Genomic DNA, 17,999 nt, shown 5'->3' on the forward strand with positions numbered 1-17,999 from the left:
ACTAAGTTGCCAAATAAAACATCAGAATGAAGTTAACAACACACAGGGAGGCTTATTTGGCACTTTTGGATAGAGAAATGCCTTTGAATACTTCTCCAGGCAACAAAATTGTTGCTTTCTTTCCAAATGCTGGGTAAAATGTGTTATGTAATAATAACGCAATATTTTCACCTTGTCAAAGGCTTTCATATATTTGGAGGAAGAGCAAAAAAATTACTCCTTTCTACCAGAAGTTTTAATTAGAAAACAAAAGACCACCAGAAATAATATCTTTAGTATAGTATATTTATAGGAATGCATAACTTGAGATGTACATTTTGAAGTTTCATCCATAACTTATAACATTTACCGTAGTAATAATAACAAGACAGCAGGTCATCACTTTACATCACACATGAGTGATTTTGACTTACAAATAAAATATTTACAACCTACCTTTACAAAACGACGTTGTGTGCATACAAAATGAACAACTGCAGAAAAATTTAAAAATAATGAGACAACCAAAAACCCAGAAGATACACTTAAGGCAGACCAGCAAGACACCGAAATAATTAAGGCTGTGGAATTCTTCTGCACCTTGAAAATATAGAGCTATTTATCAATACTGTGGAGTGATTTTAAATCAATTGTTACAAGCCTGATGGAAGTACGTACTTATATGTATATGTATATGCATAATGGTCCCTATGGGGAAACCTGTCCACTTACAGATAAGGCCCTTTATCTGAATGGCCAGAGATGCTCACCTCAAACTCTCAAAAGCCTTGGTGGGGAGGGGTCACTCAAAACCAAGAGGTGCCAGTGAAGTTTGCAAACCAACTGTTAAATATTCAAATATAAAGATCCTTCTGACTCCAGGTAAAAGGAATAACCTATATGATGGTCCCACTATGTTTCAAGCTTTGTTCATTTGGCTTTGTAGGCTTCAAAAGACAGCAAATAATTCCCCAGTGAGTAGAATCTAACTCTACCTATCAGCCCTAATGGTTTTGAATGGCCCTAGATGGTTTTCTACTAGAAAAATTGACACACCTGGGCTGTCTTCAACCGGATAGATTTCTGCATATGAGCAATAACATATACATACATATTATACACTATATACATGTACAGATGTACATATATCCATATTTTCCAACAGTTTGCACTTTGATCACTACTGTTCTCTGACTAGGATCTCATTCTGAAGAACAGGTTTAGTTTTTTCACAGTCTTCACATTTGTCCTAACTACTAGTTTTACCCACCTTCCCCACAGAGTAGGCCAAAGGTTGGCAGAAACAGAAGAAAAAGCACCAGGGTCAAAAAAATCAAACACAGAGATGACAGATATGGCTTAAGTTAGTAAGAGAAGATGTATGTTCTGTTAACTTCAAATTCATAACCACAGTCTTTGACATCACAGTAACAGTCTCCATAACACTCCAGGATGTGGCTTCATTTCTTGATGGAAATCAGGCATTGATGGAACTATTACACTAGCTATTCCTGGGCTAGCAAATTCGCTTGCTTAAATTAAGCCTCAGGATTGGGACTCTGAGAATTGTCATTTGCACTCCTTTCTACCACCCTCCATTTTCTCAGCCGTCCTCACTACCTGAAATAACATTTATCTGAATAAACAGTTCATCTTGATCATTTGAATAAAAAGTAAATCGGACGACATTTTAGAATCTCCCAGTAAATAGGCTGACAGGAAACACAATAGCCCATGAGTATTCATTTCAGTCTTTCCATAAATGTCCCTTAAAGATGAAAATTTGTCTTAGAGTAATTGTTTTTTCCTCTCCTCTAACTTCTACATGTACTGAAAATGAGGAAGAAATGTCTTTCATAGAAAATATGGCCTGTGATATTTCTGTGTTCTACTATTTTTGTATAGATTTCTCACATGCACAATATTCTCTGTGAAAGACGTCTAATGCTATGGACAAATTTCAGTCGTTTTTAATCCTCTAGAATTAATGAAACAACTAAGAGCCTTATAGTTTTTAGAAAATGGATATTAATGTGGTAGCTCCCCTTTCCTTAGTGGAGAACTGGTAAACCTTATCCTTCCTAACTCCAACCTGGGTTTAATCATTCATTTCCAAATGATCCCTAGATTTTAAATAGTTAAGAAAAACTGTAATGTAAATAAATACACTGAAAGCCCACATACTATGTTTGCCTAACCCAGACTCCACAGAGATGCTACACAGGAGAGAAATAAATAAGGCCCACATTCCTCAAAACTGAACAAGGAAGTGGTGAGTTTGCACTTTTGCCCTACTATAGAGACACCTTATGTTTGAAATATTTCCTCTTCTATCAAATTCATGGGACAAGGTTTTAGTTAATACACAGAAATAACCACCATCTAGTTTATGACATATTTGCTCCCTCATATTCTCACAAATCTAAATTTCCATGCTCTTCCACAGGGCAAGAAAAAAGTAATGACTGGGCTTCCCTGGTGGCACAGTGGTTGAGGGTCTGCCTGCCGATGCAGGGGACACGGGTTCGTGCCCCGGTCCGGGAAGATCCCACATGCCGCGGAGCAGCTGGGCCCGTGAGCCATGGCCGCTGAGCCTGCGCGTCCGGAGCCTGTGCTCCGCAACGGGAGAGGCCACAACAGTGAGAGGCCCGCGTACCGCAAAAAAAAAAAAAAAAAAAAAAAAAAGTAACGACTAACTCACGGGCACTAAATCATGGAGACTATGGAAAAGCAAATATGCTACTCCTGAAACACCTAATTATCTTTAAAAAAAAATCCAAGGTTTTCCCTCTGAAAACTAAGAGTCCAATTCATTTCTACACCTGTACGTTTAATTTGCCTCATTATAGATACCTGTGAGAATCTGAAGAAATGAGTTGTGATATCAGAAAATGTTTTATTCTCACTTCTGCCCTCCCAGTGAGGAAAGTGGCTGTTTGGGCTCTTCTCTGTCAATTTTTCTAGAACGTAAAGCTTGAGAAGAGTGTCACGGTTGCTTTGGAGGGCATCTAACTCTTTGCTTCTGCCATAAGACATACTGGAGAAAACAGTTTATTGACAAACACTTCATCAGCTCTCCTAACCTTTTTCTGTACACAAGCTTTTAAATGATTGAAATTACAGGCTAAGACCAAATAACATTCAGACAAAGAGCACCTAGTACTTCCAATTAAAATTAATTTATAGAATTTAATCTCATGGGTTTTCAAATGGTATCTAAAGACATGAATATTGAAATCCTGGAATGTTCAAAGTTACTGTCGATAAAATTCTTAGCACTGGCAGTGTGTAGCACTTTAAAAAAATCAAAGTATTTTCTAGATATCCCAACTAAGGTATTTTCCCAACATTCCTATGAGATTAATTCCTCCCTCCATCCCCCCAACTCCCATTTTAACAATGGGGACATTTGGGGCAGAAAAAACAAAGACTTTCTGTAAGAAAGGACGAATCAGGAATAGCTGAGGTTGAAACTCAAGAATTCCTGGGCTCACCCTATGTTCAGATGGTTTCATTTAGAAGATATTTTAAAATAAAGAAAAAATGCTGCAGTATCAGTCAATCTAAATACAATGAACTTCTTTATCTCCCAACCTCCCCTCTGAAAGGCACTACTATTTATAAAGACTTGTGAACCACAAAGCGGTGCAGCCAGCTTTTCCTCTGCTTCCTCTACTCCCCCAAGAGTGTTTATGGCTGTCGGAGACCTGAAGGACACCTCCAACGTTATGATTTTTTTTTTAAAAATTTTCCTACATTCAGCTGTAAGCGGATATAAATCTATTTAATTTGAAACAAATATAAAAGATGAAGTAAATTATTATACCTTAGAAAAATTATTGTGGGTTGTCCCTGATCGTTTCCTTCTTTCTGCATCCCACCCTTACAAAACAAACCCCCCCCAAAACCCTATGCAATGAATATAAGCCAAGCAAGAAACTTGTGACCTTAACCAACATTTATTTTTCCCATTTCAACTGGAAGTTCACTCTTACTAATTCCTAGTTAAGTTTTGATTGCAAGAACTACCATAATTATAGTAGAAGGGGACTATTTCCTTGTCTCTCCCCTCTTCTCTACCACAAATACTGTATGTGTACATATATCCTATTAATAAATATCTCTGTCAAAATAGGTACAAGAAAGTGGTTCCTAATCCTTCATCCCTCACCACAGTTGCCCACAGAGCAACCTAAAGTGTATTTCCCAACCCCATCTTCTGGGATTCCTTGTTATTTCCAACTTGCTATGGAGAATTCTTGAACCAGGAATGCTATCATCTTATCCCTGTTGCGAAGGACCAGGAGCTTTGCAGATAGGATGACTCCTTGTTAGTTTTCTTCAGTTATCAAACTATATAAAATATACACCCTTTCTTTTGGGGCCTCTATTAAATCCATTCTACTCTAATGATTGTACTTTGGGTCCAGTTAACAAAGTCATACTACTTTTCATTTCTCTGTCCCTCCTCTGCTGTCTCTTCACTTCCCCAACATGTGTACTTGGGGGAGATTCCAAACAACCTCCCATCTGGACCATCCCAACTCTGATGTAAAACCTGTTATAAAAGCTTTGGCTCTGCCTAATACTCTGTCAACTGCCCTCCTGACAACACGACTTCATTAACGCTCTCCTGTGCAGTCTGGACACCATTGTCCTTCTCAAGCAGAAACTCAGCTTGTCTCCTACATGGTCATAAAAATTCACAATGACTCAGCAGGAAGCTCTTTATTCCTCATCCACAGTGGATGGAACAGAACTTGCCAAGCCATACCGTACAGATATCTGGAATCCTCAGTGCCTGTAATCTATCCCATGATGTGCCCTAGGGACCAGGCTTTCTTCTTTTATGTTGTATCTTATAATGAAGACATATTTACTAAAAGAATTTTTAGTAAATATGTTTTAAATTTCAAAATATTGTATCATATAGAATATAAAGGGTTAGTCAAGAGAGAGCTCTGAGGAAGGGAGCCTTGATGACCCAGGGCCATATGAAAACTAGGAAACGAATACAGTCGGAGTCAGTTTCCACATATTTGGTTAATCCTGAAAATACATAAGTGCTATCTAGTCTTATTGCTTGTACTTTCTACTAATTTATTAATCTATAATCTTGGATGGGATGAGGTGGAGGGTGGATGAGGAAATTGACTTTGTTACCAATGGAAAAGAATGATGAGTATTTTTAATTCTACATTTCCACTGTGGGAATAAGTGTTTTTATATATTAAAGTTCAGGCTTAGTTTCCACCATTCCTCTTCATTAAGATTGGTTTGTAGTTCTATTTATCCTTCATAAACTTTTCTGCTTGCACTTCTGAGTGCAAGCAGAAATTTTCTCAATCCTACTACAGGAGAGAAGCGATGCCATTAAACCTGATTTGGACAAACAGTTAAGTTATATTTTTAAAATATCATTCGCATAACAGCAATTTTAGAAACACATTCTCGGAAACAAAGGGTGGATCACGTACAAATACAAACACAAAAACTCTTTCCCCAAAACTAAAAAAAAAAAAAAAAGCCAAAAAAAAACAAAAGAAAGGAAGAAAAAGCCATGAAATGCCCAGGTTTAATTTTTTTTTCCCACCAGTGGAAAAAAGGGCAGTTCATAATCATCTTGTACAGAGAATATACACCAGAAAGCAGTGTTGGCCTCAAAGTGCAATTAGTCCTTTTAGCCCAGGGAAATATTGGTGGCTGAGAGGTGACAGATATTGCAATCACAGTTAAAACTCAATGCTCTGTTAGGGTGATGTATCAGATTTTATTCCATGGCTTCAGAAAGGACTTGGGACCAGGCCTTTAAAAGGCCTCTATGGCTGCCTCCTTTTGGTAAGCACCCCTTCACTTCCACAAGGGGTTAGAAATAAAGCAGGCCAGCTTTCGGAGGACTGCATTCTGCAGCGGCAGAAAACATCAGAAAGCATTGTTATGTTGTTCACAGGAACTGTAGGAAAGGTTTCTATTTGCACTTCTGTATGAACCTGTTTTATTTGTTACCTATTTGAAACCAAGTGTGGACATAAAAAATAGCCCCACACCTCTTACTGTATTTGGACTTATTTCCTGGCAGGCTTTCCTGCCAGATGAACTCTGAGCTGCCAGTGAATCTGGGGATAGCATTTCATAAACAGAACCTAGGTTAGTCAAATACCTGTGACGGAGAGAAAAATCTTCTCATTCACAGATTGCGAAAGGGTAACATTGCTTTCTCTTAATGCACAGGTTCTGGTAAAAGAGTTCTATACAAGATTTATAAAATGCTCTAAAAAACCTGTCGTCTAATTGTGCTTAGTCAAAACAATGTAATGCTTCAGTAAATAAGTCACTGTCTTACCTGGAGTACTCAAAGTTACTTATGATTGATTTCATATATATCTCTATATTATAAAACTCTGAAAGCTGAATGCGATATATTTTACTGTATGTGTACATGTATCCTATTAAGAAACTATATCTAAGTAATCTAATCCAGTATAGTTGACATACATGACATCTCTGTTAAATAGAACTTTTTGCTTAAAATTTCAGCCAAGGTGGAAACGTTTTATACTCACTTCAGTGAGCTGAAGTTTTGCCCAGTTAACCACTCATTTTGGAACACGCAATTAAAATTTCGTAACAGCTGCTATTCTTCTTATCTTTGCCTCTCTTTTGAATACTTTCCGTGACTCTTTGCATCTGTATCCCTTCTGGATGACCTTCTGAAAAGTCCCTGGATTTAGGGTGATTTGACTGCTGCTCAGACCCTGAAAAACCACTGAGGAGGTTTAAGAGGTACATCTCTCCATCCAGAAAACCGCGTGGAGTGAAATCATGAACAGAATTATTTACAGACACATTCAGTCTTGCTTTGGTTCACACTGCACTTCCATGTGAAACCTCGAGGGCTGGGAGACGGCTACGTCCCTTGGTTTACCCGGTTGACAATGTAGCTCTTGACGTTGGGAACAGGCCGAACGTCGTTCTGGTGCTTGCGGCGCTCTATGAAGCACGCCAGGCGGGAGGTGTCCAGGGGGATTTTGGAGTAGCTGCCATTGTGGGGCTGCAGCCATGGGTGCTGCAGGCAGGTGGCTGCCGTGGGCCGCCTCCGAAAGTCTTCCTGTAGGATCACATTGATGAAATCTCTGGCAGCATTGCTCACGCCACAGAAGTACTCATGGGGGAAGCTGAAATCCACCCTGCATACGTTGATACATGTCTCCTCCTTGCTCTCATCCAAGAAAGGGGAGACCCCGCTCAGCATGACATATGTCAAAACCCCGATGCTCCAGATATCAGTGCCCAGGGACACAGGGATGCCTTGGATCACCTCTGGGGCAGCAAACTCAGGGTTCCCAAGCAGGTGGTGGATGTGGAAGTGACCTGAGATCTGGACGGCATCCTCTAAGTCAATGAGCTTCACGCGAGGCACTGGAATCCGAAGGTCAATGAGCAGGTTTTCAGGCTGAGGAGATCCAAGGAGGTGGGGATAAGAGAAGGCAAGTTCAGCTCTCTGTTTTGACTACCAGTAGGACTCCATCCATTCAGACACGGTTCTGCCATTCTTTGATAAAGCCTGCAGTATATGGGACATTCCCTATGTTCAAACTGAACTAAACTCTGAGGTTAAATGGTACTTTAGGGAAGTTGTTTGACATTGGAAATCATGTCTTCTTAACTAGCCCTTACTTCCGCACTACATCAAGAAAAGGATAAATTATTTATTTTGGAGAACAGGGGCTTCTTTTTCAAAAAGATGGTGACATTTAGTGGATTCCGTCTATAAAGTTAGACAAGGTGGTTAAAGCCTCCCTACCTTCTCTAACCCCAGGTGTCATGTGACCCTGGAGTGTTCTCACTAATTCACGAATAACACACTTAAATTGTGACAACCCATTTTGTGCTTTAATATTCACAGGGATTCTAATGTAAGTAAATAAAATGAGAATTTACCTCCCTCAAGGGTAATGACTGGCAGGTTAGACTTAACCATTTCCCTGCTAGGGTTGCTACTTCTTATTACCTTTATGTCCAAATGTGCAACCCTGCAGTTGTGAAGGTACTGCAGGGCTTCCATGATGTCTCGTATGTAGAAAGCTACTTTTTCTTCCATCAGCTCATCATGATTCATAAGGTAGTCTAAGAGTCGGCCGTCATCCATCCTGAAAATAGGGAGGAAAAGGCAAAGGAAATATGTTTATAAAGAAAACAGAAAAATAACACACACACAAATCTGTAAGTTTGCTAACATTTCTCCTACTCCCTATTATAAATGAAGATCAATGTTGCAACACATGCATATTTTAGTTAGAGCCCGAAGTTAGTACAATGTTCAGAACTTATATTAAAAAGATAGATAGATAGATAGATACATGCATGTTTCAGGGAAGAAATCTGTATAACCTTAAGACACATTATGTTTCGTTAACTTTTGAAACTGCTCACAAGGAAAAAGGTCTGACACCCCTTTAAGAGAGATTAGATTGCAAAATAGAGAAAGGAGGGAGAGAGAGATCTTGCAATTGTCTGAATAACTGGAATCTGGTGGCTTCAAGGAACCTCATATATGTCTTGCAAATAGCTTTTACTTGTCAATTTTTAGTTGGGGAAAAATAGAAACTAGGCAAAGTTTGATCTTGACATTCTTTTTTTTTCTTTTTTTTTTTTGCGGTACGCGGGCCTCTCACTGTTGTGGCCTCTCCCGTTGTGGAGCACTGGCTCCAGACGCACAGGCTCAGCGGCCATGGCTCACGGGCCCAGCCGCTCCGTGGCACGTGGGATCTTCCCGGACCAGGGCACGAACCCGTGTCCCCTGCATCGGTAGGCGGACTCTCAACCACTGCGCCACCAGGGAAGCCCTGATCTTGGCATTCTTGACCCCCCTTTTGAATCCCATCCCTCTTGGGCAACTTTCCAACCTTAAAAACTATATCTGAAAGCCTGGTACAAGGGGCCAGCCAGACGTGGATTCAAATCCTGGTTCTGCCACTAACAGGTTGGCGGCTTGGAGCAAGTCATTTAAACTCTCTGTGTTTTGGTTTCTTCATCTTTAGAGTAACAACAACAACAATAATAATAGCTGTTTCATTATGAGGATTGTCCAAGGATCAAGTGAGACAATGAGGCATTTAAGCATAATTGGTAGCAATAGTAAGTGTGCAATAAATGGCAACTATTTTCAGGTGCTCTGGGCCCTCTTTAGCAGGGAGTGACCAGATGTCAGGCAGCTGGTCTCTAATATGCATTGGGCCATGGAGGCCCATCCCCAGGAAAGGCCCAGGCAGAGGAGCCTGAGCCAGAGTCAGAAACTGCTTTTGAACACAGCTGACATCCCCCTGCCAAGTTTCCATTCTCTTCTCTAGCTTATTCCTTCCCACAAACTTGTTCTCTTCTCCCACTTTCCTTGACAGGATTAAAGGCTAGGTCCCATGAAGGCCTCCTTTGCCTTCCTCTTACCCTGCCAGGGTGGGATAGGGGTGGTGAGCATGGAGTGGAGTAGGACTGGGCTTGTTAGATGCAGCCCCCTGAACTTCTTAGAGCGTTTTAGGGAGAAGTTAACAGTAGCTCTACTCTGAGACCAGAAAGTCTCAGCCACCAAGTTCATCCTTAGAGCGCTTAGATAATGCAGATGCCCAGGTCCCTCCCTAGACTAGGGAATCAGAACCTCGGTTGCCTGGTAGAGAAAAGCTCTACCAGCAATTTAGATGGCCACCAAAGGGGTACCCAGAGTCATGGCATAACCAGGGTTTAGCTCAGGTACTGCCTCTCCACAAATCTTCCCTGAACCTCAAGTCCAGCCAAGCCCCCCTCTATGTTCTCACACAACTCTCTCCAAAATATGCATACACCAGGCTATGCTGGAACCATTCATTTACCTATGGACTTTCTCATTAGACTTCTAACTCCTCAAGGGAAAGAAATATAACATTTAGGGCTTCCCTGGTGCCGCAGTGGTTGAGAGTCCGCCTGTCGATGCAGGAGACACAGGTTCGTGCCCCGGTCCGGGAAGATCCCACATGCCGTGGAGCGGCTGGGCCTGTGGGCCATGGCCGCTGAGCCTGCGCATCCGGAGCCTGTGCTCCGCAATGGGAGAGGCCACAACAGTGAGAGGCCCACGTACCGCCAAAAAAAAGAAAAAAAAAAAAGAAATATAACATTTCATCTTTGTTCCTGCCACGCAGGCCCAGGTCTACACAGTGGGTGGCACATAGTAAATGCAATATTCATCTCAGTTAATCCCTGCAACATCTCTGAGAAGTGGAAACATCTTCAGAATCCACAGATAAGGACCCTGAGGCCCAGGAAACTAAGTACACTGCCCCAAATCACAGAGCTGGAATTAGAGCCCAGGTTCTCCATGCCAAGAACAGCTTCTTTCCATAACTCTGTGGCAGCCTGGTAGTCAGCACCTTCCCTCAGAATGGTAACTGACAAGTCTGAAGAGGCAAAGGTTCTGGGTCTGCTCTACCACCTTGGCTGATACACAAGGGACAATACTTTTTATTGGAACTCAAGTACAACATGTTGTCACTTGTAAACAAACATAGTTCACTGTCAACAGAATGTACCTTTTGAGTTAGGAAGCTCTTAACAAACAGGTTAGGCTCTGAAAGGCTGTTTGTAAATGTATTTATGAAATCCAAAGTGACAATCTTCACTATACTCCAATAAAAATTAAAAAAAAAAAGAACTGGACTAAATAGTAAAGCATGAGGTCAGAATAAGTGGTTAATGTGCATATAAATTAAACTTATTTTTATCAATTGAAAAAAAAGAAAAACAAAGTGACAACTTACCAGCTACTACACAGCTATAGAAAGTTAAGTATCACAAAAGGATTACAATTACTAACAGTGATGGTTTTGTCTCCTCTTGTTTCTTTTCAACCAGTTAAAAAATGTAGCCTAAGATGTTTGCATTTTGGCTTTCTTTTTTTCATCATAAATAAATTTACAGAAAGTTACTGCTTCGAACCCCTTGCTCCCCCACCACACACCTAGACTAACAAGCACACAAGAGCAAGACTAAAATGACAGTTGAAAGGTGTAAACGGAGGTGCTTCTCTACGGAACGTAGGTTCATGTGGAGCCAGACACAGCACTGGTCTTCGGTGTAAATGTCTATCTCCTCTCCAGGCGCAGGGCCTCATCAGCACCAGTCAGACAACATTTCTACGAGGGCTCCATACTTCTGAAAAGATTGTTCTCTTTAGCCTCTGTAAGATCTCCCTAAATCACAGAGCACGAGCTCTGTTCTTAGCCTGGGGAAGAAGTGGGAAGGATGTGACCTTATTGGTCTATTCCGGGGCCCAGTACGTAGCCCCAAGTATATGGCTGCCTGAGTCCCTAGAAAATCTGGAATGAGTGGAAGGTTTTGAGGGTAAGATTCTGCCCTTAAAGGAATTTCTTGGGTGGTAGACTGGGGATGCTATGGCAGTGGATAGATGCACAAACCCCTCTCTTTAATTCAACTCCACCCCTGTCAATAAGCCCATTGTCCATAAGCTTTTCCTAAACTCCTGCCCAGCCCAAGAGTCCATAAGAGAAAGAAGATGAAAACTGGAGTGAGAGAGATGTGGGTTCAAGTCCCAGCTTCTCCATTTCATAGCTTTAAGGAGCTACTTTTTTTTTTTTTGCCGTACGTGGGCCTCTCACTATTGTGGCCTCTCCCATTGTGGAGCACAGGCTCCGGACGCGCAGGCTCAGCGGCCATGGCTCACAGGCCCAGCCGCTCCACGGCATGTGGGATCTTCCCGGACCGGGGCACGAACCCGTGTCCCCTGCATCGGCAGGTGGACTCTCAACCACTGCGCCACCAGGGAAGCCCTAAGGAGCTACTTTTAATGATCTTCCTTATCCTTGACTTTCTGATCTATAAAATGGGAATAACATTTTTATACAGTGGAGGGGAGAGTGCATGTTACATAAAACACTCTGTAAACTAGAAGACATTGTATGAAATGTAACTGCCATTTCCATTAATTGTGGGCAAGAAATAACCCAAATAGCTCGGGACCACCTTCGAGAGATGACGCCTATACTTACAGTTCCAAAATCAGGATGTAGGAAGTGGGGGACTCATAGGTGTCATGGAGAGTGATGTATTGGGGATGCTGCAGGTGCTGAAGTAGGGCAGCCTCGTGGGCAGCCTGCTCTTTTTTCTTCATTTTTTTGCTAACAAATTTCACAGCGACATCTTTGCGAGTAGCTTTGTGAATGCACTTCTTTACTATGGAGAACCGGCCTCTGGAAAACAAAAGGAAGAAAGTGTTTTGCCAAGATTCCTCAATCAACTAGGTATCATTTTATTGAAGGATATGAGAAGTTTTATCCAAAGTGATTAGACAGTAACATTTTATTAGGAATCGACTTTTCTGTACTTTTAATGATAATGTTATCATTCAGAAAAGCCATCTTTCCTTTCTTAGCATTTTAGGGTTCTTTGAGATGCAAAAAACTAAACAATATTTTTAGTCATTATATTTTTCTGTCATTTTGAACATCAACCACAGGTTCAGTTTTCTTTTCTGAACAGAATATATTTCTATAATATATAACAGTGACAATGTTAAAGAAGGAGGAATTCTGCTTTACAGTAATTTCAAAACATTTTCTAAAGAGGCAATTTTTTCATTTTATTTTATATTTATGATCCTTCTGTTACAGAAAATTTCCAATATACACAAAAGTAGAGAGAACAGTAGAACAGATCTTCTGTGTACCCAGCAGCCAGCTTCAACAATTATCAACGCTTTGCCAACCTTTCATCTATTCTTTTCCCACCTCCTGCCCTTTTTTTTCTGGAGTTTTTTTTTTTTTTTTTTTTTTTTTTTTTTTTTTTTTTTTTGCGGTATGCGGGCCTCTCACTGCTGTGGCCTCTCCCGTTGTGGAGCACAGGCTCCGGACGCGCAGACCCAGCGGCCACGGCTCACGGGCCCAGCCGCTCCGCGGCATGTGGGATCCTCCCGGACCGGGGCACGAACCCGTGTCCCCTGCATCGGCAGGCGGACTCTCAACCACTGCGCCACCAGGGAAGCCCCATCTGGAGTGTTTTAAGTGCATCATGTTATTTCTTGCATAAATACTTGGTTTGCATCTCTAGTTGACAAGGACATTTGAAAATATATAACCACCATGCCATTTTTATATCTAACAAAATTAACTGTAGCTGAAATAGACAGAATGGTTCCCAGACTCACCTGCAGGCCTATGGAAGGTAGTAAGAGAGTGAGATAGATGGAGAAACTGGTCAGCAATGGAAGCAGAGAGAGGGAGGGTCAAAGAGGTGATAAGGCAGCATCATCCAAAGCCTGTTCATGAGGTGTCCTAACCCAAGAGCAGAGGAATGAGCAGTCCAAAGGGCAGTCCACTCCTCTAGCAGAAACGAATGCATCAGACACCATGGCCACTACTAAGATTGTCCAACAGACTCCTTGACCTGGCTCTGTGTTCACCAAGCAACTTCCTGATAATAATAATTTTTTTTTTACTATAGATTTTCCCCAAAGAAGAGAAAGCCCTAATTAATAAATCAAGTATTAGACAAATATTAATCAAATGCCTATTACATGTCAGACATCATTCTTGGCCTAGTGAACAAGTATTTGGTCAAACTGGCAGCTCTGTTTTACATCATCCATTAATAAACTACCATTCTGTGTTTTAACAGCGCCCTCTCTTGTTTGTTTATTACAGGTCACCTCCTTCCAGAGGACTTTGGATACAGGAAAACAATTGATTGCTGAGGAGAGATCTCCTGAATTAGTGGTTATGTCAAGGTACTGCTACCTTAATTTTTAAAATATATTTTGTGTGTATCAAAGTTATGCATCTCCATGGTTTGAAAAGTCAATTAGCTTTAACAAAGTTTCTTATTAAAAACAATAGTGCCTCATCCTCCAACCGTCCCCATTTTTCTTCCTCTAGAGGTAGTTTAATATATCACTTCAGTGTATTTTGCTGATTATTTAGGTATTTACTTCTATGACTCTAAATATAGTATATTTTGTATGGCTATTTCTTGACTTTTCAGTTTTAGTTATTATCTGTTGACATCCCACTATAGAAGATGAGATTTTGGTCTCTTTCCTTCCTTTGTCCCCATCACATAACCACTTTTCCCATCCCCTGTCCCCCCAAGAGAATTATATTGTAATCAATATTCAGTGTTTCCATTATTGCAACTATGTCAGTGTTGGTCACAGTTAAACCTCTAGTAAACTATGACTATTTTTCCTTTTTGTGGTAAAATGCATTCTTCAATCTTTTCTGAAAAAGAGTGCATGGGAAATAAGTTGTTTGAGGTTTGCATATCTAAAACATGCTTATATTTGATTGTTAGTTTCTCTGGGTATAATTCTAGGTTGAAAAAAAATTTGAAGGAATTATTCTATTGCCTTCTAACTTCTAGTGTGATTGATGATGTTAACTGTTAATGTTCAAAGCATTATTATTCCTAATCCTTTGCATATGATTCTTATAAAAATATTTAGCTCTCTCCTCACTGAGATTTCTCCTACATTCTTTAGCTCAAATAGACACTTTCTGTAGTTCCGCTGGCCAGAAACATGGGATTCTGTCAAGAGTTTTAGCCTCTGGCATCCTCATACACTTCCACATGAATGCCCTTGTGGGTAAAAGAGTAAGAGAGGGGCTTCCCCGGTGGCGCAGTGGTTGAGAGTCCGCCTGTCGATGCAGGGGACACGGGTTTGTGCCCCGGTCCGGGAAGATCCCACATGCCGCGGAGCGGCTGGGCCCGTGAGCCATGGCCGCTGAGCCTGCGCGTCCGGAGCCTGTTTTCCGCAACGGGAGAGGCCACAGCAGTGAGAGGCCCGCGTACCGCAAAAAAAAAAAAAAAAAAAAAAGAGAAAGAAGAAAGGGGAAAAAATAGGAATCTCCCTGCTCTCTTCCTGTCTTTTGGCCATAAAGATGGATTTCTCTTGGAGATTTTGCTCTCTGTGCCTGCTGCACAGTTCACTGATTTAGCCCACCCTTGGCTTAAAGCTAAGAGATCAGGAGAAAAACAAAAAACCCCTCAGAACATAATAACCCAGAAAACTCAGTGCCACTGTCCTTGTCTTTTTTCAGGTGTTAACTTTACTCCCCAATCTGTTACTTACTTTTCAGAATGCTCAGGTAGCTGCTATCTGTATTTCATCCGTGGATTCTAGTTGCAGCCAGTGGGAGAGAAAGGCTACAATGGGCTTACTCCATCTTGGCCAGCATCAGAAGTTGGCTCATTTTAAAAGCTGGGGACTAAAAAGCTGTTTGGAAGCTCTGTGTGTGTGGGTGGAGCCTGTCAACTCGACCTTCACTGTAGGGTGATCTGAATGGACTGTTTTGTCAGGGGAAACTCCAGAGTCAGTATCTTTAAGTCTTTCCTCTTGAGCTGGTCAGATTCTCCAGAGAAAGACCCTCCTACTTTCTGTCTGGAAGGTGAGGCCCTGGCTGTCCACCTCTGGAGGTCTGGTGGGTAGGACAGCAGGGGTCCTCAGAATCTAGCATTTATCTATTCTCACAGTGGCCCTGTTTGGAGTATGGTTCCATTGCCCTCAGTGGGGCTGGTGTCCCTGAGAACAGAGGCACTCTGTTTCACCCTTTCCAGGGGACAAATCTTCAGTCTTTTCCTTGATTGGGAAGGACAATCACACAGCTACCTGAAGCTGGGGAGGAGGTCTGGAGCCACAATTTCTTCTCACACAAGGTTCAGACAACCCTTCCAATTTTAGCATCTTCATTACACATATTTCCAGAGGTACTGGAGGCTTCCAACACCTGAGCCTTCCGGGAATTCTGCTGCAAAACTTGCACTGGCTCTCACTTGACCCCATAACTGACTTGGACTGAGTTTCTCAGGTCTCTCAGTCATTTGCCACTTTCACCTCCTTTTCTGCTTCTAATACTTGCTACCTCTTCTTCCAATGTCCTCATCTTTATGTGCCTGCTTAAAAAAAATCCTTTACTGTAGATTCAGTGAAGTCTCAGGAGGGAATGAAAATGGATGCCTGTGTTCAACCTGCCATCCTTACCTGGAGGCCTGGTACCGCTACCTTTTTGGATCCTGTACAGGTAACCAAGTAGCATTCCCAAGGGATAAGTCTTTGGCTTCTTTAAGCTGCAATGGTGCCTACATAGTTTATTTCTGGTTAAGTATGCCATGCTCAGGTGCTCTTTGCTTCTATGGATGGGCTATAGGAGTGAAGCTATTTTTTTTTTTGTTTTTTGTAATAATTACTGGAGAGCTATTTTTAACAAGATAGTCATATAGATCTAGAATTTTAGGTTTAGGTGTGATGGAGAAAGCTGACTCACTTACATGGCCCTGGCACAGATATCTTTTATGTATCTCATGTAAGTATCTACATGTTTTATTTCCATTCTGTTAATATATAGCATTTTAAAGGATCTTCTAAAAAGATGAAGACGATACTACTTGGGAGAGAGGGAAAGCTTCAGGTTATTGGAGATGAAATTAAAAAAAAAATCAATTGCTTGGAACAGATCAGAAAATTGATTTCCCCTTAAGAAATATCAAAACGTCCATCTCTTCTATGTAAAACATGCCTTAGCCTATGGCTATCAACAGCAAATACAGGCCTTGGGGAGGAATTAACCGGTACATCCAGGTGGTGGAACCAATTTCATTTAGAACCAGATGGGGATTTGATTTGCTTATTATTGGGGTCATATGTAGCTTCACAAACTTTAATATCATGGAGAAAACTAGATTTCAACTACTAGAACTTATTTTTGACAAAAATTGCTATGATGAGAAACAACATATATTAGTAAAACAAGCACAGGCTTAAAGGCAGGTGGCCCAGGGTTTGAATCCTGGTTCTACACGTACTAGTTGTGGGATTTTGAGAAAGTTACTTGACCTCCTGAACCTGAGTTTCCTTTACCGGAAATCTACTCAAACACTACCTCATGGTGTTGTAAGGATTAGCTTAAATAACCTTTGTATACTATCTGCATGGTACCCAGAATACTATACTACTCAAAAAGCTTCATCATCATCATCATCATCACCATGTCAATTTCCACTGGCTTTATCTTTTCTGTTTGGCTACACAAAGAAGATAGAAAAGTAGAGCTAAAGCTGGTTTTTGATGAAAGGAGCTGTAACAAAAGGCAGTGAATTACATTGTTACTCCTGCCTAAGAAATGGGAATAGCGAACATTTTTGCTCTCTCCACAACCTCTGTCACAACCACGTAGGAAATTTTACCGTTCATTGAGAGCTGTCAATCAGAGATGGAGAGGATGCTAATGGCCCGTTGCTAGTGAGTGCTCTTTTATTTACACATCACAGGAGGGTGGGTGACTTGTAAGATCTACCCACATTCTCTCACCTAGACCTCCTGGAGACCAATACATCACAGGCATGTAAAACCTTCCCATCAACGATTTTGTGAGACAGGTGATACATTATTTTTCACTATTCTGTTAAAAGTCACATTTCTATCCTTTTTCATTTTCGAGGACACATTTTTCTAACCAAAAGAGAGAGAGAGAGACCTGTAACCAACAATTAGTGCTTATGTATTCTTCTGAAGAACACATGGAACTTCTTATGAAAATTGACCATATAGCACTCACAAAGCAAGTCCCAACAAAAATCAAGGAATCAGTATCATGTGGACCAAATTCTCCAACCACAAAGCAATTAAATTAGAAATCAGTAGTAAGAAGACAATTTTTAAAAATCTCATACATTTGGAAATTTTAAAACAGTTCTACAGTTGGGTCAAAGAAAAGAATCATAGTTGAAGGAAAAATACCTAGAACTGAATAATGAAAATGTCACATATCAGAACTCAGGATTTAGCTAAAATTGTACTTTGAAGAAATGACTGAGCCTTAAATTCTTATATTAGAAAAGTAGAAAGGCTGAGACCTTTAATGTAAGCAGTTAGAAAAAGAACCATAGAAAATACACATAAATACTGTAGTTTTTTCTTAGTATAGAGAAAATGCCCTTAGTGAAAGAAACACAAAACAAGAAGTCGTTATTATCATGTGATGTTTTTA

The 17,999-nt window shown here is 40.9% G+C and overlaps 1 protein-coding gene across 9 annotated transcripts in view; it reads right to left on the reverse strand.

The window, feature by feature from the left end:
• Positions 1 to 271: 271 nt before the first annotated feature.
• The window catches only part of KALRN (kalirin RhoGEF kinase), a 653,035-nt gene continuing 635,307 nt past the window's right edge, over positions 272 to 17,999 (reverse strand). For all 9 annotated transcript variants that reach the window (XM_049710431.1, XM_049710430.1, XM_049710429.1 and 6 more), the window contains 3 exons: positions 12,012 to 12,212; positions 7,991 to 8,129; positions 272 to 7,432 (listed from right to left, as the gene is read on the reverse strand). In XM_049710431.1, the coding sequence (XP_049566388.1) occupies positions 6,887 to 7,432; positions 7,991 to 8,129; positions 12,012 to 12,212 (886 nt within the window). In that variant the 3' untranslated portion in view covers positions 272 to 6,886. The remainder of the gene's footprint in view (positions 7,433 to 7,990; positions 8,130 to 12,011; positions 12,213 to 17,999) is intronic.

This window comes from Orcinus orca, chromosome 5 (genome assembly GCF_937001465.1).
Source record: "Orcinus orca chromosome 5, mOrcOrc1.1, whole genome shotgun sequence".
NCBI lineage: Eukaryota > Metazoa > Chordata > Mammalia > Artiodactyla > Delphinidae > Orcinus > Orcinus orca.